This window comes from Labeo rohita, chromosome 18, assembly GCF_022985175.1.
Source record: "Labeo rohita strain BAU-BD-2019 chromosome 18, IGBB_LRoh.1.0, whole genome shotgun sequence".
Taxonomy (NCBI): domain Eukaryota; kingdom Metazoa; phylum Chordata; class Actinopteri; order Cypriniformes; family Cyprinidae; genus Labeo; species Labeo rohita.
The window spans coordinates 25523346-25548911 of NC_066886.1; the positions used below are offsets into that span (position 1 = coordinate 25523346).

The 25566-nt window shown below is 37.7% G+C and overlaps 1 protein-coding gene across 1 annotated transcript; it reads left to right on the forward strand.

Annotated features, from left to right (window-relative positions):
* The first annotated feature begins 7832 nt into the window (after positions 1 to 7832).
* Positions 7833 to 24334, forward strand: loxl1 (lysyl oxidase-like 1). Its single transcript, XM_051134921.1, has 7 exons — positions 7833 to 9264; positions 12708 to 12816; positions 13100 to 13237; positions 20193 to 20349; positions 20448 to 20543; positions 22392 to 22507; positions 23095 to 24334. Exons 1-7 carry the CDS (start codon positions 8232 to 8234, stop codon positions 23099 to 23101), a joined length of 1656 nt encoding a protein of 551 aa, XP_050990878.1. The 5' UTR covers positions 7833 to 8231; the 3' UTR covers positions 23102 to 24334.
* Positions 24335 to 25566: the final 1232 nt, after the last annotated feature.

A 25566-nucleotide genomic window follows, 5' to 3' on the forward strand; every position in this document is an offset into this window, starting at 1 on the left:
ATCAAAACATACCCAACCAGCATCCCAGCATCAAAACATACCTACCAGCATATGCTGTTTTTTTTTTTTTCACCAGGGGGGTTGGGTTAGGGGCTAAAAAAAATATTGTTTTGTATTGTCAGTATAAAAACAATAGAAGTCTATGGAAAGTCCCCACAATTGTGTGTATGTCTGTGTAAAGTGTATCCTAAAGTAACACTAAACTAAATTCTCAGATATGTATATATTAAAGAGTCACTAAAATGCCATACAAGGCAGAGCTGTATACAGTGGAGGACAGTAACGAAGTAGTTTTACTTCATTACTGTACTTAAGTACATTTTTCAAGTATCTGGAGTACTTTACTGGAGTAGTTTTATTTTTACTTTTACTTCACTACATTTCAAAGCAAAAGATCACACTTTTTACTTCACTACATTTCATAAAACATATCGTTACCCCTTGTAATATATCACACGCACCGAGACACAGAAGCGGTGTCTGGTTCATGAACAAACTGATTCTTTTCCATGAACCTGTTAAAATTGGGTTGCAAATCGCACCAAAAGATTCATTTACAAATTGGAATGATCCGATTGCAGCTGTTCTGAAGTCGACAACTCACTGATTCAAATGATCCATTTAGAGCGAGTCTCCAGTAAACTGAATTCATAAGTAAGAACCGGGAGATCTTGTGAGTGCACACGACTGATGCTGCGAGAAGTCAGTTATTAATGTCGCATTTTAGAATTGTAACTGAAAACAATACTCGGGTCAAAACTGTTAGTTGTTTGTAAACAAGAGGGTGATCTATTTATTCACACACAACATCAGTGTCTCTTTTATGTCAAAAAGTGAAACATTAAAATAGCATGGATTCAATAAAATAACTCATGCACGTTCATATTCCCTGCCGCTGTAACGTTAGCAGTTTTATTAAAATGCTATGTGACGTCTGTTTTTTTATTGTTTATCAAGAGTATACATTTTTTTATTGTTTGGATCAACTAGCCAAGCAGACAGATATGAATGTTTATTCAGAACCATACTGAAAATAAGTAAAGATTGTTAGCTAATGCTAACTGTCTAGCTAACAAGCTTGCTGGTGCTAAGCGGAGGTAAATATTTTCCTTGTTCTTTCTAACTTTAGGCCTTATTCTCATGTCATATATAACTGTGAAGTTCTGCAGAACAACAAGCTTTAAAACACTTTTTTTCTTACTGGTGAAAATTAGATGTTCAAATCTGTTTTCTCTTAGGTACATCGCAGTGTAAGCTTCACAGTGAACATTACTACTTCACTCTCATCAACATAGTCCATATCAACAACAAAAATATATCTTGACTTAAAATAGTGGTTATTTTGGGGAAATCCTAGGTATTTTGAGCAGTAGGATTATTAAAAATATGTGCTAATATAAAATTAAATTAAGTAGCCTATATAAAATTGCTAAATAAATTTATCAGTACTTTTTTACTAAAGTACATAAATTGAGTACTTTCATACTTTCACTTGAGTAAAATTGAAAAAGGCGTACTTTTACTGTAGTAATATATTATTATACGTATCTGTACTTTTACAAGTACTTGATTTGTGTACTTCGTCCACCACTGGCTGTATATAACAAAACTGAGGTGAAGAAAAAACTGCACAGATGCATGAGCTCACAGCAGTGAATGTCACATGTCACTTATTCAGTCGTGAGTCAAGTCAGGTCCGTTACAAACCGTTCTGAGAGAACGTATGTTCGTAATGGCTTCTCAGTGCTCATTCAATTGTGTAGAGCTAGATTTCACACCTGGCTCTCTTTACTCAACACAATAAATGACTTAAAGGGGAATAAGAATTGCCTTTTTAAGAGCAAACATAAAAACCAGGTGCTTGCAGCTGCTATAAAAGAGCACTTTTGTCAGTTCTAGCTGTGGCCTAGCTGCTAACTAACACGAGCAAATTTGAGGGTAATTGCTTTGGACTTGTAATGTGTTCTGCAAGTGAATGAAAGGCTGTTGGCATTTTAACAGCATGCCAGGCCTAGTCAGAAAATAATGAGCTTTGCATTGACAACAATGGTCTGAGGAGAGAAGTCTGGGCGATTAATCAAACATGTTTCTGGGACAGGAAAGTCTGGAATACGGGAATACGGAAATCATGCTGTGGAGGTTAAAGCCCTATCTATTTGTGTTGTGAAAGCACCGCCCTGTTGATCTGTTGAGGGTTTTCCTTGTGCAAAGCTGCCCCAGGATTTGTTTTCATGACCTGGGAAATGTAGAACTGAACAGTGCTGATGGATATTCCTACAATAGACGCAAAAGGATAACAGGATGTCAGGACATTTGAAAACAGCAGGATATTTGTGGTGTTTCTTACTTACTCGTATTATTGTCTGTTAGAATACCAATGAGCGTCAAAGACGTATTTTATAATTCCCAAGTGAGGTATCATGAGCACATTTAGACATTTCCTCTTTGCAGCACTTTTTTTTTCAATTCACTTTTTACAAATATCAAACCACAGATTTGTTTTTACCTCCAACTTTTTTTATTATTATTATTATTTGTTTGGTCCCATTTAACATGCATTGGAACCTTTCCTTTGCACAAAAGTTTCTTCACTGTGGAGTAAGGTTCAAATGAAAATGAACAAACTAAGAAAAAAATGGTTCTTTAATGAACTGAAAGGTTCTTTGGGGAACTCAAAATGGCATTGCTGCAAAAGCTCCTTTTTTAAGCCTTTATTTTTAGGAGTGTAGATCTAACAATAAATGTTCTCCACATACATATTGATGGAATAGTGTGAGCCGTCCCTCACCTTTCTTTCCTTTTTCATCCCAAGAACATCAATATAACACTTTACTTTAAAGCACGTTGCCATGCATCTGCCAGGAATGTGCTGTTAAACCAGTCCGTTATCCGTCTATGTGTTTTGGTAGGTTCAGTTTCCACCAAGCCTGTTAAAAATGCTTGCTCGTTAGTTTAAACATAATCCTATGAGGAATGTTGTCATGCTTTTTCTCTGGTACATTCTGGACATTACCCACTCCATGTGAGGCCAATGCAAACAGTTTGGCAACAGTTGATTTTGATAACAACGGACAGCGAAATCTGATATTTGGAACAATTTGAACTCACCATCCCAAAATTCATTCCAATGTCATGCAGTAATCTAATCCACTGTTTCCCCTTATTTGGAAAGTAGTTACATAGTACATGGCTTTGTAACTCATCTCCTGTAAAAGTGTAGGACACAGCAGGCAATAACAAAATAAAGACATTTGTTGTGTAGCACATATCAATATTCTGCAAGTATAATCGAATCAAAGAGATATGGCTCAGCGAAAGACAAAGGCAGTCTTCCACACCAAAGACTAATGCGCTTTTAGCTCTCTGATCTTGTTTTTCTTTTGAGTCCTTATGGCTTGACAGCAGCGGCGGTCCATCAGAAAGGGATGCTGAGTGTCCCTTAAAATAATTGTTTTGAAAAAATATGACTAAAGTGATAAAATTAACTTTTTTTTTCCTTGCTCAAAAGCAGTCCTGTCTAGAACTGAGCTCCCATGAGCGCCTATGGCAGTCAGGTACTTCCAAGGACTCCTGCACCAGATGAGCATAACTGGGATGGATAACTTTTTTTTTTTTTTTTTCTGACCTACTTGAAATTAACAATCACTGCATGAATAATCATTCATAATTTTCAGAACAATCATCAAGAACATACTGAGCTGCTTGTTTGGCTTAGTTTACAGTGAATGCAGTGGACTCGTTTATGTACTTTATTCCCATTTCCGGGTTTCTCAGCAGTGGAAATCATCATAGTTGACTTCGATAGTAGAGAATGGGAGAGTACCATATAAATACATATTTTTTTTTGCATTCCCATTCTTTCACATAGCAAAAAAAAAAAAAAACCTTAAGAGAGCCTGATAAGTCGGTGCAGATACAGCGGTACAGCGCCATTGTGCTCCAGGCATCCCGTGTTCGAATCCCACTTCACTTCCTGTCAATTCTGATCTGTCCATAAAGGCAAAACATGCCAAAAAATAGATCTTAAATAAAAGAGAGAGACTGATAACGGCAGTCAGAAAAGAAAATAATGCAGATGTTGCATTAGAAATACCCTCGCATTAGCGTTAAATAGTTTTTTTTTTTTTTGTAATTTGATACAAAGGTGATATAATATAAAGTATAGTGTTATAAATGCACATACAATATAAAAAAAGAAACAATTGATTACAGCATTTCACTAGATTTGTAGTGAGATGCATTTTTGTAAGCCTGTTTTCACTGAAGCTGGAGTTCCCCTTCAAAATAAAAGCTTTACTGCCAAAGTAAAAGCTTAAAAGTGCAACATGAATTGCTGACAGCTGGTGTTTAAATGGGTAACATTACAGTTTTTTTTTTTAATTTTATTTTACAGTGCAGTTGTTTTACAGTATATGGCTATTACTGTGAGATATGTACATTTTATATATATATATATATATATATATATATATATATATATATGAAGAGTTCAGAAGCAAAACCAGCTAAAAGCCATCTCGGTCAAAAATGAGATAATGATACTGAGTGAATGCTCTCGACACATACTATACGTCCATAAAATACTTTTTCTTCAAACTCGCTAAAATACCAGCCTCTGCCTAATCAGAAGTATCGGTACTTACATAGAAACCTATACATCTGAGCCTGATAAAAATTTTTTAAAGAAAGACGTCAGATGGATTTAGCTGGTTTTGCATCTGAACTCTTCATATATATATTGCCAAAAGTATTCGCTCACCTGCCTTGACTCGCATATGAACTTAAGTGACATCCCATTCCTAATCCATAGGGTTCAATATGACGTCGGTCCACCCTTTGCAGCTATAACAGCTTCAACTCTTCTCGGAAGGCTGTCCACAAGGTTTAGGAGTGTGTTTATGGGAATTTTTGACCATTCTTCCAGAAGTGCATTTGTGAGGTCACACACTGATGTTGGACAAGAAGGCCTGGCTCTCAGTCTCCGCTCTAATTCATCCCAAAGATGTTCTATCGGGTTGAGGTCAGGACTCTGTGCAGGCCAGTCAAATTCATCCACACCAGACTCTGTCATCCATGTCTTTATGGACCTTGCTTTGTACACTGGTGCACAATCATGTTGGAAGAGGAAGGGGCCAGCTCCAAACTGTTCCTACAAAGTTGGGAGCATGGAATTGTCCAAAATGTCTTGGTATGCTGAAGCATTCAGAGTTCCTTTTACTGGAACTAAGGGGCCAAGCCCAGCTCCTGAAAAACAACCCCACACCATATTCCCCCCTCCACCAAACTTTATACTTGGCACAATGCAGTCAGACAAGTACCGTTCCCCTGGCAACCGCCAAACCCAGACTCATCCATCAGATTGCCAGATGGAGAAGCGCGATTCGTCACTCCAGAGAACATGTCTCCACTGCTCTAGAGTCCAGCGGCGGCGTGCTTTACACCACTGCACCACTGGACCACTTTGCATTGCACTTGGTGATGTATGGCTTGGATGCAGCTGCTCAGCCATGGAAACCCATTCCATGAAGCTCTCTTCGCACTGTTCTGAAGGCCACATGAGGTTTGGAGGTCTGCAGCGATTGACTCTGCAGAAAGTTGGCGACCTCTTCGCACTATGCGCCTTAGCATCCGCTGACCCCTCTCCATGAGTTTACATGGCCTACCACTTCGTGGCTGAGTTGCTGTTGTTCCCAAATGCTTCCATGTTATTATAATACTGCTGACTGTGGAATATTTAGGAGCGAGGAAATTTCACGACTGGACTTGTTGCACAGGTGGCATCCTATCACAGTTCCACACTGAGCTCCTGAGAGCAACCCATTCTTTCACAAATGTTTGTAAAAACAGTCTGCATGTCTAGGTACTTGATTTTATACACCTGTGGCCATTGAAGTGATTGGAACACCTGATTCCGAATATTTGGATGGGTGAGCGAATACTTTTGGCAATATAGTGTATGATACGTAATCTTCTACAATCTTTTGACATAGGGCATGGTTTAAAGAACTGTTTTTCTGGACAATTCTTTCGCAGACATCCTTTGCTTGCTATCTTTTTGTATTTTTTTAGCTGTCATATAATGTCAGCGCCATGGGTCTTATAGACTAGATTTTACATCATATTCCACATTAGAAGTGAAATGGTCTACTTTTATGAATATTTAAGGTTAGAGTAAACCAGTATAATGCAAAATCTCCTTTTTGTTCCTCAGAAGAAAGAAAGTCATGTGGCTTTGGTGACAGAATTTGGGTGAGTATCCCTGTAATAAATCTTGCATGAGTAGATATTCTTGTCTATAACACTTAAACAGGCTCACTGGACAGATCTCTGTATAAATAAAGTAAATGACTGTTGCAATGAAAGATCATTGTGCTTTAGTAATCAACACAATGCGCTGATGTATAATTGGAGGGGAATTCAGTAGTTCAACAGTAAGCACGGCTGAGAAAATGAATAGGTTTCATCTTAATCACCTTGAGGCTCTTGCCTGCAGGGATGTGCGATAAGAGGCAGTTGGCAGGATGTTAAGAGCCTCTGAGTATTTTTCAGACCTTTTTGTCGAATGCGAGACACTTAGATGTCAAAGATGAAGGTGAGATCACAGTCAGTGATTTTTGGGGCTAAATGCACTGTCATATCAAGACTTCTGAGCTTTAGAGTTGGCAAAGCACATGGTGGTGGAAAAGTTCAGTAAACTTTCTATCGCGTAAAACTGCGACATCCATTTTTTTGACAACCCAAATGTTTAGAGCAGTGACTCTTGGATGGCTTTATTAAAATTATTAAAAACCCTTAAATGTTGCATGTATTAACACTGATGTTTTTTCTTGACATAAGGAGCTTTTTGCAACCAGCTGCTTACCATTAATAGTCAGAAGCCAGATGAGCCCCCATCCATCTTCAGAAGTCAAGAAGATATTCAGCTCTTACTTGTTAACCCATCCAGTCAAAGAAAGCGGGAACCTCAATTCTGTGAGCTGATGCAATATTTCTTTAGATCAGCAGCCTTAACAAACTTTGTTTTTAACAACCTTAAGACATGACTTATTGCCTCAGTTCGGACCACTCTGAATATATGAGTCAAATGTAATATTTAAAAAATAGCATTTTGCCAGATATGTAACCACAATATTGTAACAGTGGTAGCCATAATAGACTACAAAAGTAGTAATATGATTTGGTTTGTGAGTTTAGATCCTACTGGTACAAATCTTTAAAAGTTTTTGTACCTTTTTTTTTAACATCATGCTAATATCTGTTACATGTACCAATGTTTGTTGAGTCTGAGCTCTCTCTGGTTTTGCAGTGTAAGTGATGCATATTTGCTTGCTTTTATCTGTCTTTGTTTACTGGAAAGTGCTTTTAAATGGAACTGCTTGTTCCAAATTCTGCTGATTTTTTTGGCCTCCTATCATGTACATAACTTGGATTTCTAAACATCCTGGCATATTAATGTCCTCTCGTCTGCTGTGATGATGATGATGAGTGCAAAAATTGTGTTTGGAAAAACATGAGACAAAGGCACAGCTCTCCTAGCACCTGGGTGGATGAACCTAGGCCACGCACCAGACATCCCTGCTTGTTCAGAAGGATCAAAGGAAGTCAGTGCAGGCATGTTAGATATTCAAGTGCCTTCACAGATGGTGATGTTGACTCTGGAAGCCTGTGCAAAGACCTGGCTTTGCTGTAGTTTAGGAAACAGCTCTAGCACTAGGGCCATGTGGGATCTCAAAAAAAAAAAAAAAAAAAAAACATGTTAGATTGAGTGAGCGAAGGAGAGGGAACGAGAGAGAGAGAGGGAGGGGGAGATGAGAACATTTTTTTCTTTTTTCACAGACCATTGTAAGCAGTCAGAGAGGCAAATAGTGAAGTGGAGAGGAGAGCAACAGGCAGTCGTCTCCAGAGAGAGCCTGAGAGCAATGCTCAGTCCACTGACAACAACTCAACATCCGGACAGTAAGGAAGAGGGAGGTTTTTTATACTGCAGCCTGCCCTGGGGCCTCAGAAATCATCTGCCTTCCTCACAGCGATGCCTGCACCACATACTGAACAAAGGACAAAGTTTCTTCACTGCATGTAGTCTGATTTGCACATGGACACTGTAAGTCCTCTATGCCTTTCTGTCTTTAACCTACTGGATCAAGGGATACAATTTGGAGTTTCACGGTTCACTCTTTTCTGAAGTTGCTCGGAAGTCTTGGGAAGTTGTTTTCCATGCAAGTCTTGTCAATATGCTGCCTGTGGTTTTCATGACATGGTGGGTCTGGGTGTTGCTTGGAAGTGTAGGGGGACAGTCCCAGTTTCAGCATCAGTCTCAGACTGACGACTCGAACCCATGGAGACAGATGATTCAATGGGAGAACAATGGACGTGTGTTCAGTCTTCTCAACAGTGGGGCTGAATACGTCCCGGCTCGGGCTCAGGAGCGTGACAGGAACCACCGAGTGCTTCTAGCGGACACTCCCAACCGTAGATCACAAGGTGGGAATGTACGGAGGCAAGCACCCACAAGAGGAACCTCTGAGACTGTGAGAGGCCAAGCCAGACATCCTTTTGGTTTTGGCCAGGTGCCGGACAACTGGCGTCAGGGTGCAGCTGGAACAGGTGAAACAAGTCGCTTCCAGTCATCTACCGGCACTCGTTTTAGATCATCCTCTGGCTCATCCTCCTCCTCATCATCCTCGTCTTCTTATCCACAGTATCCTTTCCCTCAACAGCCTCCTTATGCTGCTCCCTATGACTCGGTATTGGACAGGTCATATGAACCTCCCTTCCTTGGAACGGGGTATTCCACGGGCACTGGTGGTAGCTATGCGGGAGGAGGTTATGGAGGAGGTGGGTACTCCACCGGAAGTTTTGGAGGAGGTAGCTATAATGGAGGGGGTCCTGCAACCGACGATAGGTATCGCTACTATACCCCTTATGGTCAACCATACCAAGCTGTTCCTGCCCAGCCTGCCCAGCCTGCACAGCCTGCACAGTCGTCGTTCTCTGATGGACTGGACCACAGATACACGCACAGTCTGTACAACGAGGACTCTCGAGATGGCAGTAATGCTGCAGTACCTGTCTCTAGTAACACAGGCTCATCGTACCAGCCAGCGGTGCAAAGCCCCCAGTATGAACAGTTTCCACCCTTTGGAGGGCCCCAGCCACAGCCACAGTCTCCTTTTATACAACCACCTGCACGCAACCCTCTCATCTCTAACAATGCAGAGAGCCCCAACATGAATGTAGGCAGTGTTTATCGTCCTCAGCAAAGAGGTATGATGCATATCCATGTTACATGCACTGGTAAAACTAAGTAAAGAATCTCATTGTAAAACCTACACTAATGTAATTCTCTGTAGTTTGCTTAATGGGTCATAGATCAGCAGTCCAGGAAGGTGGCTTTGCAGATTGCAGATATTATGATATTGCAGTGAATGCTACTGCTTTACTTCATGATTCATGTCTTGAGCAGTGTTGCAGCTCATTTACTAGGCTGCTATGCTAAGTAAAGTTAATCACAGTGAAACTGCAGTAGGTACTTAAGCTCTTTCACGGCTGGAGATTTGGAGAAATGGATGCACGTGTGGAGCTTGTTTCAGATTCTCGCTCGCTCTCAGGAAAAGGAAGTGAGAAAAACAGAGAGACATCTAAAAAATGTAGTTCTTCTGCCATCTCTTTGTGTTTCCTGGCAGCCGTAAGCCCTTTGGATTTGACAAACGCATAACCCAAGGGACTCTAACTGCACACAGCTGATTGGAAAGCTGTTTGCTTACGCAGCTGCTAATGGGCATTACTTTTGAGCAATTTTTTTGTTTGTTTGTTTCTTTAAAACAATCAGTGAAAATTGCTCTCTCCTAATGTCTGATTTTACCCCAGCATCTTTCATTCCCATCCCCCCATTGCCATTGTGTTTCAATTTACAGTCAAAGAAGTTCCAAGTTCATCTTCTTCTCAGAAGCTGGGTTATTGGAACCAGGTGTTGTGGGATGTGTGCGTGGGTGTAAGAGTATGTGGTAGTTGATGTGTGTGCGTAGTGCCTATGGATACTTATTCCGCACAAAGAGTGCTCATTGTTTGAAGATTTGGTACTGGTTTAGGTGATGACTGCAGTGCAAGGGCTAAGGGTGAATGATCCCAGTATTTGCTTTAGAGGGTGGAGTAAGGGGCTCAAGTGGCTTGGTTGTTGCGGGGTGGGTGGTGAGCGTGAGTGGTGTGTGGGGGGATATGTGGGGTGTTACTACATAAGGAGCGGGGAGATGGAAAGTACCCAGCACACATGAGGTCCATTGCCTCAGGAAACAGAAAATATTTTGCTAGCCCCTAAATAAAAGTGTGCGTGTGCATACATGTGAATGTGTGTGAGAACGTGGGTGTGTGTAAGACCTTTGGGACGTTACTGGCCACTGCCAAGGCTCATTTTTTAATGTGAAATGCTCTTTGTCTCTCGCTTGAGTCACTTCACGCACGACTAATCACCCCAGTTTACAAAATCTGGTCATAAGGGAAATGGGTGTAAACTCAATCCACTGGAAGGTGCACATGTGGAAAAAATGTACATTACTCATTACTCAATGATGCAATCACAAATAAATAAGTTGAAATCAGAGGCCCAGCATGTAGAAACACATATCTGTGAATCTGAGTTTTAGAAATTAAAATAACATTAGGTGGGATACATTTATATTTAAACCTTCCACATTAATGCATATAAAGTAAACTGTAATGTATGATTCTCTACAGCTGTGTTTATGATGCATGCACTCTCAGAAAAACAAAACTGTACCTTTTAAGGTACAAGTGGCCGTCACTGGGGTGGTACCCTTAAGGGTATAATTTTGTACCTCTAGTTGTACTTTTAAAACACGTCTTGGGTACATAATTGTACCCTAAGGACCTACTGTGTACCTTTAAAGGTACCACTGTATGTTTTGTTCCCCTATGAACAAAATTGTACCTCCGCGGTACCTTTTTTTTTCTGACAGTGTGTTGGTGTAGTGCAGGTATCCAGAGAACAGATCATTTGGAGAAAAGTGCAGACTCTATGAAGAAACTTTTGCTGGATAACCACAGTCTTTCACACTCTCTTTACACTGTTTACAAAAGCTGACCAAGGAAGTTTCCTGAGGTTTTAAAGTCTGTTTCAGACCTAGCTGGCAAATCAAATGTGTACACAAAGATGGGGATGGCAAACCATTCACTGGTGTAGAGCGCCTGAAAAAAGGAGACTGACCAAGGCCATCATGTTTTATAGATTGAAAGTTGCTTCCAACTCTAAACATGCCTGCAGCAGAAGTGAGATTAGACCTGTTCTCCACATTTGGTGCTTTGAAAAAACCTCCCTGCTAGAAACACCTGAATTTTCATGCTAGTTCAAGCTGGTTTGTGTTTGCTGTCACTGGTTTGATGCTGGTGTAGCTGTCGGCAAAAAATGCTGCTGGATGACCATCAAAGTCTTGCTGGTTAAGGTAATTAAGAGGCCTAGTGGGACTCCAGTATCCTACGCTGGAGACCATCAGTGCTGATCTTCTCAACAGGGTTCTTTTCTTGGAAATCCATGACATGCAAAGTAGGAAAGCAAATATGCTGTTGCCTTCCCTTTGAAGAAATGTTAATGTCCACCTACGGACTTAGACTGCACTTATTATATTCATACGATTATTTAGACATAAGGTGAGCACAACTAGCTTGCATTTTAAGTGTAAATAAAGGTGAATGTAAGTAGTTTCTGTATTGGCACTGTACAGAGTTTTATGGACACGAGCTGTCATAGTTGTTTCCTTTTTTTCTTTTTATTTATTTTTTTATCTGTTTTTTTTTTAAACAGACTTGGTCACAGGCCCGATTTGGATCCAGCAGGGAAGTGATCTCATTTTCGTTTCGCCTTCACGTCTCCCTCATCTTTTGTACTCTCTCACTCTCTCTCCCTCTCTACGTGCAATACTTTGTTCTTTTTTTTCTTATTTTTGCGTGACCTTGAATCCAGATGAGAAACATCATTTGATGCATTATACTGTGAGGCTTCAGCATTACCTCATCAAAAACCTCTTCATCTCTTGTGTATTTCTTCAAAGAGATGCTTATTTGGATACAGCTATTTTTCAAATATTTTACTTTCTTTTACATTTAAAAGTATGTAACATCAGAACAGCTCAGAACATTAAAGTAGCACATTTGTCCCCAGGACAGTGTGTTATGAGACTTGATATTGTTATTATCCTGCTGAAAAGAAAAAAGAAAAAAAAAAAACTCTAGTCTGGTTTCCTGGTCAAAACCGATTTCCAAAGATGGTCCGTTTGCTGATTTTGTGCACTTTTCAGGTGGCCAGGCCGGTCTGTTTGGTGGTTTTAAAGTGGTTTTGGACCCTTTTCGGGTGTTTACACTGGTCAGTTTGGTGGTTTTAGAGTGATTTTGGATACTTTTCGGGTGGTCAACTAGTCAGTTTGGTGTTTTTAGAATTTTTGACAATTTTCAAGCGGTCAGACTGGCCAGTTTGGTGGTTTTAAAGTGATTTTGACACTTATCAGGTGGGTTTAGGGAGTTTGGGGCAGTTTTTATACTGCTGAAAATCAGCTTGACCAGGGTTGAAGAACAGCCCAGATCAGCTATGACCTACTAAGACCAGTAAAGAAGTTTTTTTCCCCTTCAGTCTAATTTCAGGATATGTGCTTCAGCATCTGGTTGTACTCTGTAACTCTGATGATCTCTCCTGTTTTTAGGTTTGCCTGACCTGGTTCCTGACCCGAATTATGTCCAAGCCTCCACATATGTTCAAAGAGCCCATATGTACTCCTTACGCTGTGCTGCAGAGGAAAAGTGTTTGGCCAGGTGAGAAGCCTCAGTTCTTTTATTTATGCAATGGCAAAACAAAGCTGTCCAAGCAGCATTTACACAATAAACCCTCTTACACTCGTTTACAACTGTTTACATGACGCCATCCAATAATACTTCAAACAACCAATGAGAAGCTTGTTAGATGATGTTTGATGCAGAAATATGGGTGGTGACACATCATATAAATTCCAGCTTGCTGTTATGAGCTCATCTCATGTATACAACGTGTTTCATTACTCAGTGCTGCAGTCCCTCATTAAGGTTTTTTTGTCCTCAGCTCCGCCTATAGTGCTGAAACCACAGACTATAGTGTCAGGGTTCTTCTGCGCTTTCCTCAGAGAGTGAAGAACCAAGGGACGGCTGATTTCATGCCCAACCGACCTCGGCAGACCTGGGAGTGGCACAGCTGTCACCAGTGAGTCTCTCTTTTACAACTATATATGTGGAGACCTAACAATACAGGTGTACTGCAAAAAAATTAGAATATCGTGAAAAAGTTGATTTATTTATTGTAACTTATTTAAAAAAAATAAGTTTTGTATATTCTAGATTCATCACATTTAAAGTAAAATATTTAAAATGTTTTATTTTGATGATTAGAGTGCACAGCTCATGAAAGTCAAAAATCCAGTATCTAAAAATATTAGAATATTTACATTTGAGTTTCATTAAATGTCCATCCCTACAGTATAAATTCCGGGTATCTCTTGTTATTTGAAACCACAATAATGGGGAAGGCTGCTGACTTGGCAATTGTTCAGAAGACAATCGCTGACACCCTCCACAAAGAGGGTAATCACAGAAGATCATTACTAAAAGGGGTGGCTGTTTACAGAGTGCTGTATCAAAGCATATTAAATGCATAGTTGACTGGAAGGAAGAAATTGGGTAGGAAAAGGTGCACAAGCAACAGGGATGACCGCAAGCTTGAGAAAACTGTCAAACAAAGCCAATTCAAACACTTGGGAGAGCTTCACAAGGAGTGAAATAAAGCCGGAGTCAGCGCATCAAGAGTCACCACGCTCAGACGTCTTCAGGAAAAGAACAGAAGCGACGTCAGAAGCATCTTACCAGGGCTAAGGAGAAAAATAAACTGGACTGTTGCTCAGTGGTCCAAAGTACTCTTTTCAGATAAAAGTAAATTTGCTTTTCATGTTGAAATCATGGTGCCAGAGTCTGGAGGAAGACTGGAGAGGCACAGAATCCAAGTTGCTTAAAGTCCAGTGTGAAGTTCCTGAAGTCAGTGATGATTTGGGGTGTCGTGACATCTGCTGGTGCTGGTCCATTGTGTTTTATCAAGTGCGAAGTCAATGCAGCTGTCTACCAGGAGATTCTGGAGCACTTCATGCTTTCATCTGCTGACAAGTTTTGTGGAGATGCTGATTTCCTTTTCCAGCCGGACTTTAGCACCTGCCCACAGTGCCAAAACCACTTCCAAGTGGTTTAATAACCATGATATTACTGTGCTTGATTGGCCAGCCAACATGCCTGACCTGAATTCCATATGTATTCAGGTCAGACATGTTGGGATATTTTCAAGAGAAAGATGAGAAACCAAATAAACCAACAATACAGACGAGCTGAAGGCTCAATAGTGCCACAGCAGTGCCACAGGCTTGCCACAGCAGTGCCACAGGCATGCCACACTTCACTGATGCTGTAATTTTTGCTAAAGGAGCCCTGGCCAAGTATTGAATGCATAAATGAACATGCTTTAAAGAGCTTGAACTTTTCTGTTTTTACAAATCCTTTTTTTTTTTTTTTTTTTTTTTTTTTTTTGATTGATTGATTGATCTTTTGTCTTTCATGATGCTCTAATAATTAAAATTAAAACAAACAAACAAAAAAACTTTTGAAATGTTTTATTTACATGCAATAAAAATAGAATATATAAAAGTTTCTTTTTTTTAATAAGTTACAGTAAAAAAAAAAAGAGCTTTTTAATGATATTCTAATTTTTTGAGATGAAACTGTAGATCATAAACACTCACTAAAAAGATCCAGCACTCCAACCCTGCTAACTGTGTCAATTCTTCATTAAAACTCCATTGCTGCAGCAGACAAGTCTTAGAAAGATCAGGATTTTACACAAACACACTTTTTTTTTACAAGCATGTAGCTACAAATCAGAACAGTTCCAGCCCTAATATGATTAAAAGTCCCAGCATGGTGGGATTGTGGAAGATTGTGGAAGTACTCAGTGAGTTAATATTCCTTATCTTATATCAGAATCTAAATTAATTTTGGTTTCGATTTATGTATTTGGTTTCACTTGGCAAAGGGCTGTTATCCTCAGAGGGGATTTCCATAACATTTCCATGCACAATCAGCTGGGCCTCATGACAAGTAAAAATTAATGTCTGTCAGTACTTGTCAATTCTGCGTTTGTTTGCCTGTAGCTGTTCATTACACTGCGTCTGCATCGCAAGCGAGATGGCGAATTTGCAAGAATTGTTCTTTTGCATCGTGTTAAACTTTCAGTGAAATCATCTATGACACTCATGTCAGTGTCACTCATGTCAGCTCAAACTGCAGACTGTCATTTGAAAATGAGAGATTTAGGGTCACACTGCAGCTGCAAATCGCAGCAAATGTTATTGTTCCTATAATAATGGGAGAATGCTAGCCATTGTTTGGGTCCCTAAAATTGACTTGATCCACCTCAGAAAATAATTTAAAATGAATGATTTTCACAGAAATTACAGAATTTTTTCACAGAAATGACAGAATAAAATTAAAATAAATTACAATTTAAAATAAACATTTTATTTTAAGTACTTTATTTGTATTTCAAATTGTCTTCATATTAATTTTATATTGATTTATGCCACAATTGAGATGAAATTAGGATGAAATTAAATTCATTTTAATTGGTATGTCATGTCATTGATTTCATTTCATTTATTTCATTTAGTTGACTATTAAAAATACATTTGAAGTGAAAGATAGTACAGATTAATTTTGCAACTAAATAAATCAATCAGTCTGGTGGTTTGACTTTCACAATGAAAAACATTTTGTATTCAAATGAGAAGCATTTGGATGTATTTTCTTTTGCTAAACCTGACTTCTGTTATGCAGCACTATTAACAATTATCAACATTCATCCCTCCTTTACTTTTGGCTTGAAATTAATGCAAGCACTGACTGTAGTTTAGTCGAGACACTACTATGCAGACGTAGTGTCAGTTTCTTCCGCCGGTGAGCATTTGCTCATAAACAGATTATTAATGTAACCTGAAAATGTCAGTGCATGAAGTATTCAGCACTTTAACTCATTTCTAATGCAATTAGACAGCTGAGCAGTGTGATGACCTCTTTCATGTAACCTAAATCTGACGCCATGCGTACAAGCACCTGACTCTCTTTAAAAAAGAAGAAGAACTGCAGGGAGATGTTTGTCAGTGAGCAGAAGCTAATCTATAATTGCTCGCACATCTCCGCTTTGACTTGTTTGATATTTTGTAGAGATTAAAAGTGTCCTTGGCATCTCATAACTAATAGCTGAAATGAAAACTGCCATAGCAGGTAAAACTGCTTTCTAGTGCTTTGACCGTTTTTATTTCTCTCTGCATTCACTAAGACAACAAAAAGATGAAGTGCAGACAAACACTAATCTTGCCGTCAATGTCGGTCAGATTTCTTTGAGTCACAGGGTGGGACTGACTTTGACCCTTTATTTATGATATAATCAGCCTCAGTTCCTAGAGACTTTGATGAAAGACAAGAAGATAAAACATATATTTATATGTAACCAGAACCCAGCTTGAGTCATTTTGGGATCCACCCCTCAATTTTCTCCACATTATTTCCTGTAATTTCTGCTAAAAACTATCAATCAAAAAGGCTGATCAGTTCTGACAAAGTAATTATTAATAATTTCTATTTAAATCACAGTTATTCATTTTAAATAACCAATTATTTTTAATACAAAATAGTTTTATAAATAGTTTATAAATAAATGCATATATAGTTATAGTTTTTAAATAAATGCATTTTACTTTTAATAACTTAATTAACTTGTTTGTTTGTAATGTTTTATTTATTCATTGCTGTTTTCAGTATTTCTGCTATTTGCTAAGCATAATTAAAACTAAAACGAAAATAAAAATGAATAAAAACATAAATATAAATGTAAAAAATAAATAATACTAATAATAATAAAGAAAAAAGAAAAAAAAGAAAAAAAAAACACCACAATTAAACTAAACTAAAACTTTAACAAACTTTAACAAACATCACTTAAAAAAATGTAGAAACACTATAATATTACCTAAAGGTGAACTTCATATACACTACACTGCTGTTGTTTTTAAGTTTTTATTCATCAAATAATCCTGGAAAAGTATTATATGTTCCAAAAAAATAATGTTTTCAAAAAAACTGTTTTCAACATTAATAATAAATCAGTATATTGGAATGATTTCTGAAGGATCATGTGATTCTGAAGAGGGGAGTAATGATGCCCAGTAGGGTCTGGCTGCAGAAATGCACTTGTATTTTTTCTGACCTGCACTCTCAGACAACAGCACTTTAGCAAGTGACAAGATATTTTAGTTTGTTGTGTATATTTTTTTTCATTCGATCAGATAACATTTTAAGCTGTCATGGTCATGTTACAACATGCCCCTCACATGTTACAATGTACCCCACATACGGGGCATGTTGTCACTTTTCACTTCCTTTCTTTTGAGGTAAATAACGAAAAACGTACACACTGTAATTATGAAACAAAGCTACATATTTGTACTAGACAAGTGTGAAATTAACATGGATAAACAATTATACTCTGAACCCCAAGTGGATTTACACAAACTGAGAGATTCAAAAAGTGTTAGGTCATGCCCCGCGCTCCCCTATAAGTTGCATATGTACAAGAGGGTTGCCTCAAGTGATTAGCTGGCCTAATTTTATTTTTTTTTGTGGTTAGCACTGATGTGTGCGTGCGTGTGCGCGATCTGTCATTCAAATGTAGTTTGCTCAGGGGTTTGGCTAAAGGCCCCTGAAATGTCTGTCATCCCCTCATCAAATAAGATTTAATATACTTGGCATATTATGAGAAATATAGTATTCTTGTGGAAACTATGAACTCTGTCCCTGTTAAAGGAAAGTACCTGTTTTCCCTGCCACAGTCCTTAAGGTATTACCACAGCTTTCCAAGACAACGCTTTTGCCAAAAAGCCAAACAGACGAAACACGGCTGTGACATGTAGAGTCAGACTCCTACCACACCTAAATATTCAGACCTTTCAAAGACTTGACCAGACAGACAGAAAGAAAGAAAGAAAGAAAGAAAGAAAGAAAGAAAGAAAGAAAGAAAGAAAGAAAGAAAGAAAGAAAGAAAGAAAGAAAGAAAATTTTGAAAACAGCTTTCACAGAAAAGATTCTTTTTTGGCACTAAAATCATGTTTGCTCAAATATTGTTAACATCTTGTGTCTATACTACTGAAACAGCAAGTTTTTAACTTTGAGATTTTAATGTTTATAGATAATTTTACAGTAAGTGCCTCACTGTAACCAACTGTCATTGAGACAAATGTATTTATTTATTTAATGATGGATGTATAAGGAAGTAAAAGTGTCCTTACAAAATATTAATTCAATCATTCATTCATAATGATTCTTGATAGTAACTTGGAGTACAATGACAGTAGACAAGTAATTGTCAGTACCACAGTATATATGGTACCATTGCCATCTGACTGTACGATGGTGTGAACTAAAACCATACAAAAAAAAAAAAAAAAAAAAAAAATGTCATTTGACATTTAACTGAAATTAAATATTGAAATAGAATAAAATATATAAATATAAAACTTCTTTTATTGGTAACACTTTACAATAAGGTTCATTAGTTAAAGGAGAGGTCTACTTCCAGAACAACAATTTACAGATAATGTACTCACCCCCTTGTCATCCAAGATGTTCATGTCTTTCGTTCTTCAGTAGTAAAGAAATTGTTTTTTGAGAAAAACATTTCAGCATTTTTCTCCATATAATGGACCGATATGGTGCCCTGAGTTTGAACTTCCAAAATGCAGTTTAAATGCAGCTTCAAATAATCTCAAATGTGGTTGTAAATGATTGGTTATTTTCATAAAAATAATACAATTTCTATACTTTTTTAAAAAGACAACGGCACGTCTTGTCTTGCTCTCCCTGAACTCTTTGTATTCTGGCTCAAGACAGTTAGGGTATGTTGAAAAACTCAGATCGTATTTTCTCCCTCAACTCCCTCAAAATCATCCTATATCGCTGTTTTACCTTTTTTGATAAGGGTGTTTGATCTTATTTGCATGTTTACTTTGCAAAGACTGGGTCGGTATTTCTGCAGCGATGTAGGATAATTTTGAAAGTTTTGAAGTTGAGGGAGAAAATACGAGTTTTTTAATATACCCTAACTGTCTTGAACCAAAATACACAGAGTTCAGGGAGAGCAAGACAAGACGAGCATTTAAGATTAAAAAAGTATTTAAATTGTATTTTTTTTATTTTTTTTTAATGAAAAAATCACTGTCTAAAACCCTTCTTCCTCGGCTGGGATTATTTACAACCGTATTTGGGATTATCTGAAGCCGCATTTAAACAGCATTTTGGAAATTCAAACTCAGGGCACCATATCAGTCCATTATATGGAGAAAAAACCTGAAATGTTTTCCTCAAAAAACACAGTTTCTTTACGACGGGAGAAAGAAAGACATGAACATCTTGGATGACAAGGGGGTGAGTACATTATCTGTAAACTGTTGTTCTGGAAGTGGACTTCTCCTTTAACATTAGTAAGTATTAGTACTGTTCTACTAAGAATGAACAATACTTCTAAAGCACTTCTTTCTTAGTTCTTAATTAATTAATTCTTAATTAATGTTAATTTCAGCATTTACTAATATGTTATTAAAGTCATAAGTTGTGTTTGTTAACATTAGTTAATGCACTGTGAACTATCATGGACAAACAATGAACGACTGTATTTTTATTAACATTCACAAAGATTAATAAATAGTGTAATAAATGTATTGTTCATTGTTTGTTTATGATAGTAGATACATTAACTAATGTTAACAAATGACACCTTCTTGTAAAGTGTTACCATTTTATTTCACCTACTTGTCAAATAGAACTAAACATAAAGATGAAATACAAATTAATAAAACTCTATAAACATAGAATTGAAAAAAAAAAACGAATGAATTGAAAAAAAGAAGTAAAAATTAAAACACAAAATATAAATAGAAACCTGTTAAAAATATTAATATTATAAAAACTGTAATAGTTTAATAATGTTAATGATACTACTATTTTTAATATTTTTTTTTTAATTCCAAACCCAGATTTTGTGTCATCTTTTATCTCTCTCTTTCACTAATCAGACATTACCACAGTATGGATGAGTTCAGTCACTATGATCTGTTAGAGGTGAGCAGTGGCCGTAAGGTGGCGGAGGGACACAAGGCCAGCTTCTGTTTGGAGGACACGACCTGCGACTTCGGCCATCTCAAGCGATACGCTTGTACTGCCCATACCCAGGTTCAGTTCTAAGACCTATTCTCTTCAAACAGTTATTTTTTGTTGAAAAATATACTTTTTTTTTTAATACTAATGTTTCATACATTTTAATTTTCCAGGGTCTTAGTCCAGGGTGCTATGACACCTACAATGCAGATATTGATTGCCAATGGATTGACATCACCGATGTTCAGCCAGGAAACTATATACTCAAGGTAACATTCTCAAAAAAAGACCAAAACATTTACACTTCATCTCCTATTTCACTGAGCACTTGCAAAGACATTTTTCATAACCTTCAAAGAGAGTCTTCTCAGAGAATATCTTGTATGTAACACATCCAAACAGAATATGACACGTCTTGCTAAAGGTTTGGCATGAGGAGACGTTTGATGTAATGCATGTCGTCCAGTTCTTCTGTTTGATATCGGTGATGCTGGTGCAATGAGGTCGGTATGTGTACAGTACAGCCTGTGCTCATAAATAAGACAGATAAAGACATGCTTCACAGTCGCAAGCAGATCCCAGACGTTTACTTTTTGACCTTTAACAAAACAACAACACAATAGTTAAAGTACAATGATGTTAAAAGAGGTCGTCATTACCTTCTACTCCAAGGTTAAATTATAATATGCTTTACAGCAATGGAGGATTGAACTGCAAGCAGTCTTAACTTCACTGCAGAAATGGGGAGGAGAATTGTCAAAAAAGAAAAAAAAAAAAAACGTGAGAGACTGACGGACAGAAATTAGCTACTAAATTTATGGGTGTACTTACTTTTTCTTCAAAGGAAAGGTGCCTTTCATTCATTGATTCATTATCATTTAATAATAATAAAAATAACAATAATGCTTTTTTCTTTGCTCTTAAATGTTAAACCGCATACTTTTTATTTGGCGATATAACAGCGAAACGTCTCTGTAGAAATGCAAGATTTAAAATCCATTCCAGTTAAAGGAGAACTTCACTTCCAGAACAAAAATGTACAGGTAATTTACTCACCCCCTTGTCATCCAAGATGTTTGTGTCTTTTTTTCTTCAGTCGATAAGAAATTATGTTTCTTGAGGAAAACATTTCAGGAATTATCTCCATATAGTAGACTTCTATGGTGCCCCCAAGTTTGAACTTCCAAAATGCAGTTTAAATACAGCTTCATATTACTCTAAATGATCCCAGCTGAGGAAGAAGGGTCTTATCTAGCAAAATGATTGGTCATTTTCTAAACAAATTGACAATTTATATACTTCTTAACCTCAGACGCTCATCTTGTCTAAGTCTGCGATTTTTTTTTTTTTTTTCTGGTTCAATACGGTCAATACAGTTAGGGTATGTTGAAAAACTCCCATCTCAATTTCTTCCCCAACTTCAAAATTGTCCTAATGCTGAAGAAGGAAATAAGACGGGAGATTTTCAACTGTATTGACCCGGATTACACAGATTACGCAAGCGCATCGCAGAGACTAGACAAGATGAGCATTTGAGGTTAAAAAGTATATAAATTATCAATTTGTTTCGAAAATGACTGGTTGTTTCTCTAGATAAGACCCTTCTTTCTCGGCTGAGATCATTTAGGGCCATTTGAAGCTGCAGTTAAACTGCATTTTGGAAGTTCAAACTTGGGGGCACCATTGAAGTCCATTATATGGAGAGAAATCCTGAAATGTTTTCCTCAAGAAACATCATTTCTTATCGACTGAAGAAAGAAAGACATGAACATCTTGGATTACAAGGGGGTGAGTAAATTATCTTTATATTTTTGTTCTGGAAGTGAACTTCTTCTTTAAGTACTTCTCTTCTTTAAGGAAGATGTTTGGTGTATGTTGCATTTTCATATGCACATTATAAGCGACTCAAATTCAAAGCATTTGCAGGCCTTCTTAGAATTAATCGCAAGTAACACTGTTTCATATAATCACCAGCACTCATTGTTTGGGGCTTGGTAAGTGTCAATTTTGAGCCCTGCTGTCCACGATATGTAACAGTGTGACCACATATATATTCTTCATGAGGTGCACTTACTTTTGCCACAGCACTGAAGGTCTAAATTCTGCTTAAATTCCAGCTCCAGGTTAACCCAAAGTACTTGGTGCATGAATCGGACTACACAAACAATGTAGTCAGGTGCAATATCCAATACACGGGCCGCTTTGTCAAGACAACAAACTGCAAAATATCCCAGTAAGTACAAATCACTTTTTAAGTGTTTTAATAAATCAATAGCTCGCGTAATATATTCACGTATACTCTTAAAAATAAAGTTCCCAAAATAAGCTTTCACTGCGATTCCATAGAACAGTGGTTCCCAATCCTGGTCCTGGGGGTCCACTGCTCTGCACATTTTGCATGTCTCCCCTTATTTAACACACCTGATTGAGATCATCAGCTCATTAGTTCAGTTCATGGATCTCTCTCCTAATGAGTTGATGATCTCAATCAGGTGTGTTAAATAAGGGAGACATGCAAAATGTGCAGAGCAGTGGACCCCCAGGACCAGGATTAAGAACCACTGCCATAAAAGAATCACTCTGGGTACCTTAAAGAGCCTTTCAGTAATCAGTTCTTAAACTAATCATGTTTTTCTTAATGTGAAAAACCTTTTTTTAGGAATCTAAAGAACACTTTTTCACTTTAAAGAACCTTTTGTGCAATAAAAAAGGTTTTGTGGAAATTAAAGATTCTTCATCTAACCATCAAAGCCTTTATTTTTAAGAGTGTACATCTATGAAACTTAATGGAGAAAATGACTCTTTCTTCTGCTCTTATAGGTCATGATCTGTCAGATCTGGATGAATCTCCATGAAAGCGCCATCCATTGCAATGTGAATGGAATTCCTGGTGTGGCTGTGATTGTTTATTGCATTTGTCTTGGTTTCTGTTTTTGTGCTGTTCTTGTGAACCTAGGTTTGGCTCACGCTAAGAGGAACAAGTACACATACTGTCACCCTCACACAAAATCAAACACATACTAAGGAATCCTATTATTCACAGCACACCACAGACCAATGTCTATTTTCCTTCCAGCCACCCCATTAACCCTGTTTTTTCATAAAACACACACTCGTTGCCCCCAATTAATTCTAATTCCTTCACCATTTTTAAGTGGGTTTCATTGCTAGAATGCAAAGTGAGATCAGGCACTGATGAACTGTAATTCTGATCAGGAAAATCAGCAACTGGAAACAATCATTTTTTCAAAGCCTCTCTCTTTGTCTGTGCTACTTTAGTGAAGGTGCAATACTGAAGAAAGAGTCATATAAGAGAATGACCAGCCTGTCAGTCATCCTCCAGCTAACCAATTAAGTAAAAAGTGGTTTTAGTTTGAATGAGGGTCCTGGAAAAAAATGTAATGGCTTTGGGATTAAAGCACTTTGAATAAAAGCCTTGAATCCAAAGCTGGAGGCAGTTTATCAAGGTGTTTTTACCTTGGAGGTTTATTATAGTCTTTTACTTAACCTGCTGCGATTTACATTAAATTGGTTTGTAATGTTACCTTGTATGTCAGTCCACTGATATACTTGAGATGTTTCCCCCTGCAAGCAACTGCAGTTTTATTAGCTCTATCAGTTTAAATATATCTTAGGTTCAACACAAGAATTAACAATAGAATTGTGGCATAATGTGGTTATCAACAATAATTACATTTATGCATCTGCCACACAGTTGTATCAAACCCGTGACTTTACTGTTGCTAACCGCATGTTCTACGTTTACATTTATGCATTTGGCAAATGCTTTTATCCAAAGTGACTTACATTGCATTTAAAGGGTTACTCCACCCCAAAATGAAAATTTTGTCATTAATCACTTACCCCCATGTCGTTCCAAACCCATAAAAGATTTGTTCGTCTTCGGGAACTCAATTTAAGATATTTTGGATGAAAACCAGGAGGCTTATGGCTGTCCCATTGACTGCCAGGTAAATACCACTCTCAGCGTAGCGCCATTTTGGAGAGTATCCGCTGGACGTAAACTGTGTATGCCATTCTGTGTCAGCTGCACTACACAGATTGTATATACACGGATGTATATTTACGCTTTGATTTGACAAAAACAGCGTATCCGGTATACACAATTTGCATCCAGCGGATACTCTCCAAAATGGTGCTATGCTAATGCGGAGGCAGAGGTCACGTTAACCAAAAATTGTCCGTCATTGACAGAATTTTTTTATCAGTGACGGAAAAATTGGAGGGCCATCCGTCACTTTGACAGATTACACTGAGGGTGATCTACTGTAAATTGTAGCTGTAATTTCCACTCCTGTCCAGTTGGTGGCAAGTACACACCAGTCTGGCAGCAGAGCATGGGATCCAGAACAAAAACGAAAATGTCACGAATCTTTTGCTATGCGTTTGATTACGCACAGGTGGGCACACAGAAGCTACAACGATCTGTCACGCCACATTAAAGAGTGCCAAAATGGTATTTATTGCTTGAATTTCCTAATGAAATGGACAGAATTTGAAATCTGAGACTTTGTTTCGTATCAAAAGTAATACAAAGCCTAGCCTATTGCGATTCATTGTAAGGAAGGCGCACTGTGTACTGTTCATTCATCAGATAAAAAGAGCATAGACCAAAAGATCAACTGGGATTTAAGAATCGATATTGGTTCATCAAAATGAGAATCTATTAAAACTGAGAAATCGTTTTTTTTGTTTTGTTTTGTTTATGGGTTTACCCAGCTGTTTTTAACTAAACCTACTGCTGTTTTTAAATACTGTGCTGTCGTCCTGTAGGTTCATGATTAAAAATGAAAATGTGAACAAAAATAAAAGCAATTCAATGTGTTATTATAATTGAAATATGAAAATTAAAATGAAGGGTAATAATAGATTATGACAGGATTTTTACGACCCAATGTTAAAGTCTACCGCAACCTCTACATGGAGGAGACAAATTGTGGCATAAAATAGTTTTTTTTTTTTTATTTTGCGTACAAAAAGTATTCTCGTCGCTTCATAAAATTCAGATTGAACCACTGATGGCAGATGGGACTATTTTGACGATGCCTTTCATAGTTGTCTGGGTCTTGACAGTGGTATTTACCTAGCAGTCAATGGGACAGTCACAAGCCTTCCGGTTTTCATCCAAAATATCTTAAATTGTGTTCCAAAGATGAACAAAGCTTTTATGGGTTTGGAATGACAAACGAAGTGATTAATGACAACATTTTCATTTTAAGGTATGCATTTCATCAGTTTCATCATACCATGACTTGACGCCATAATCTATTA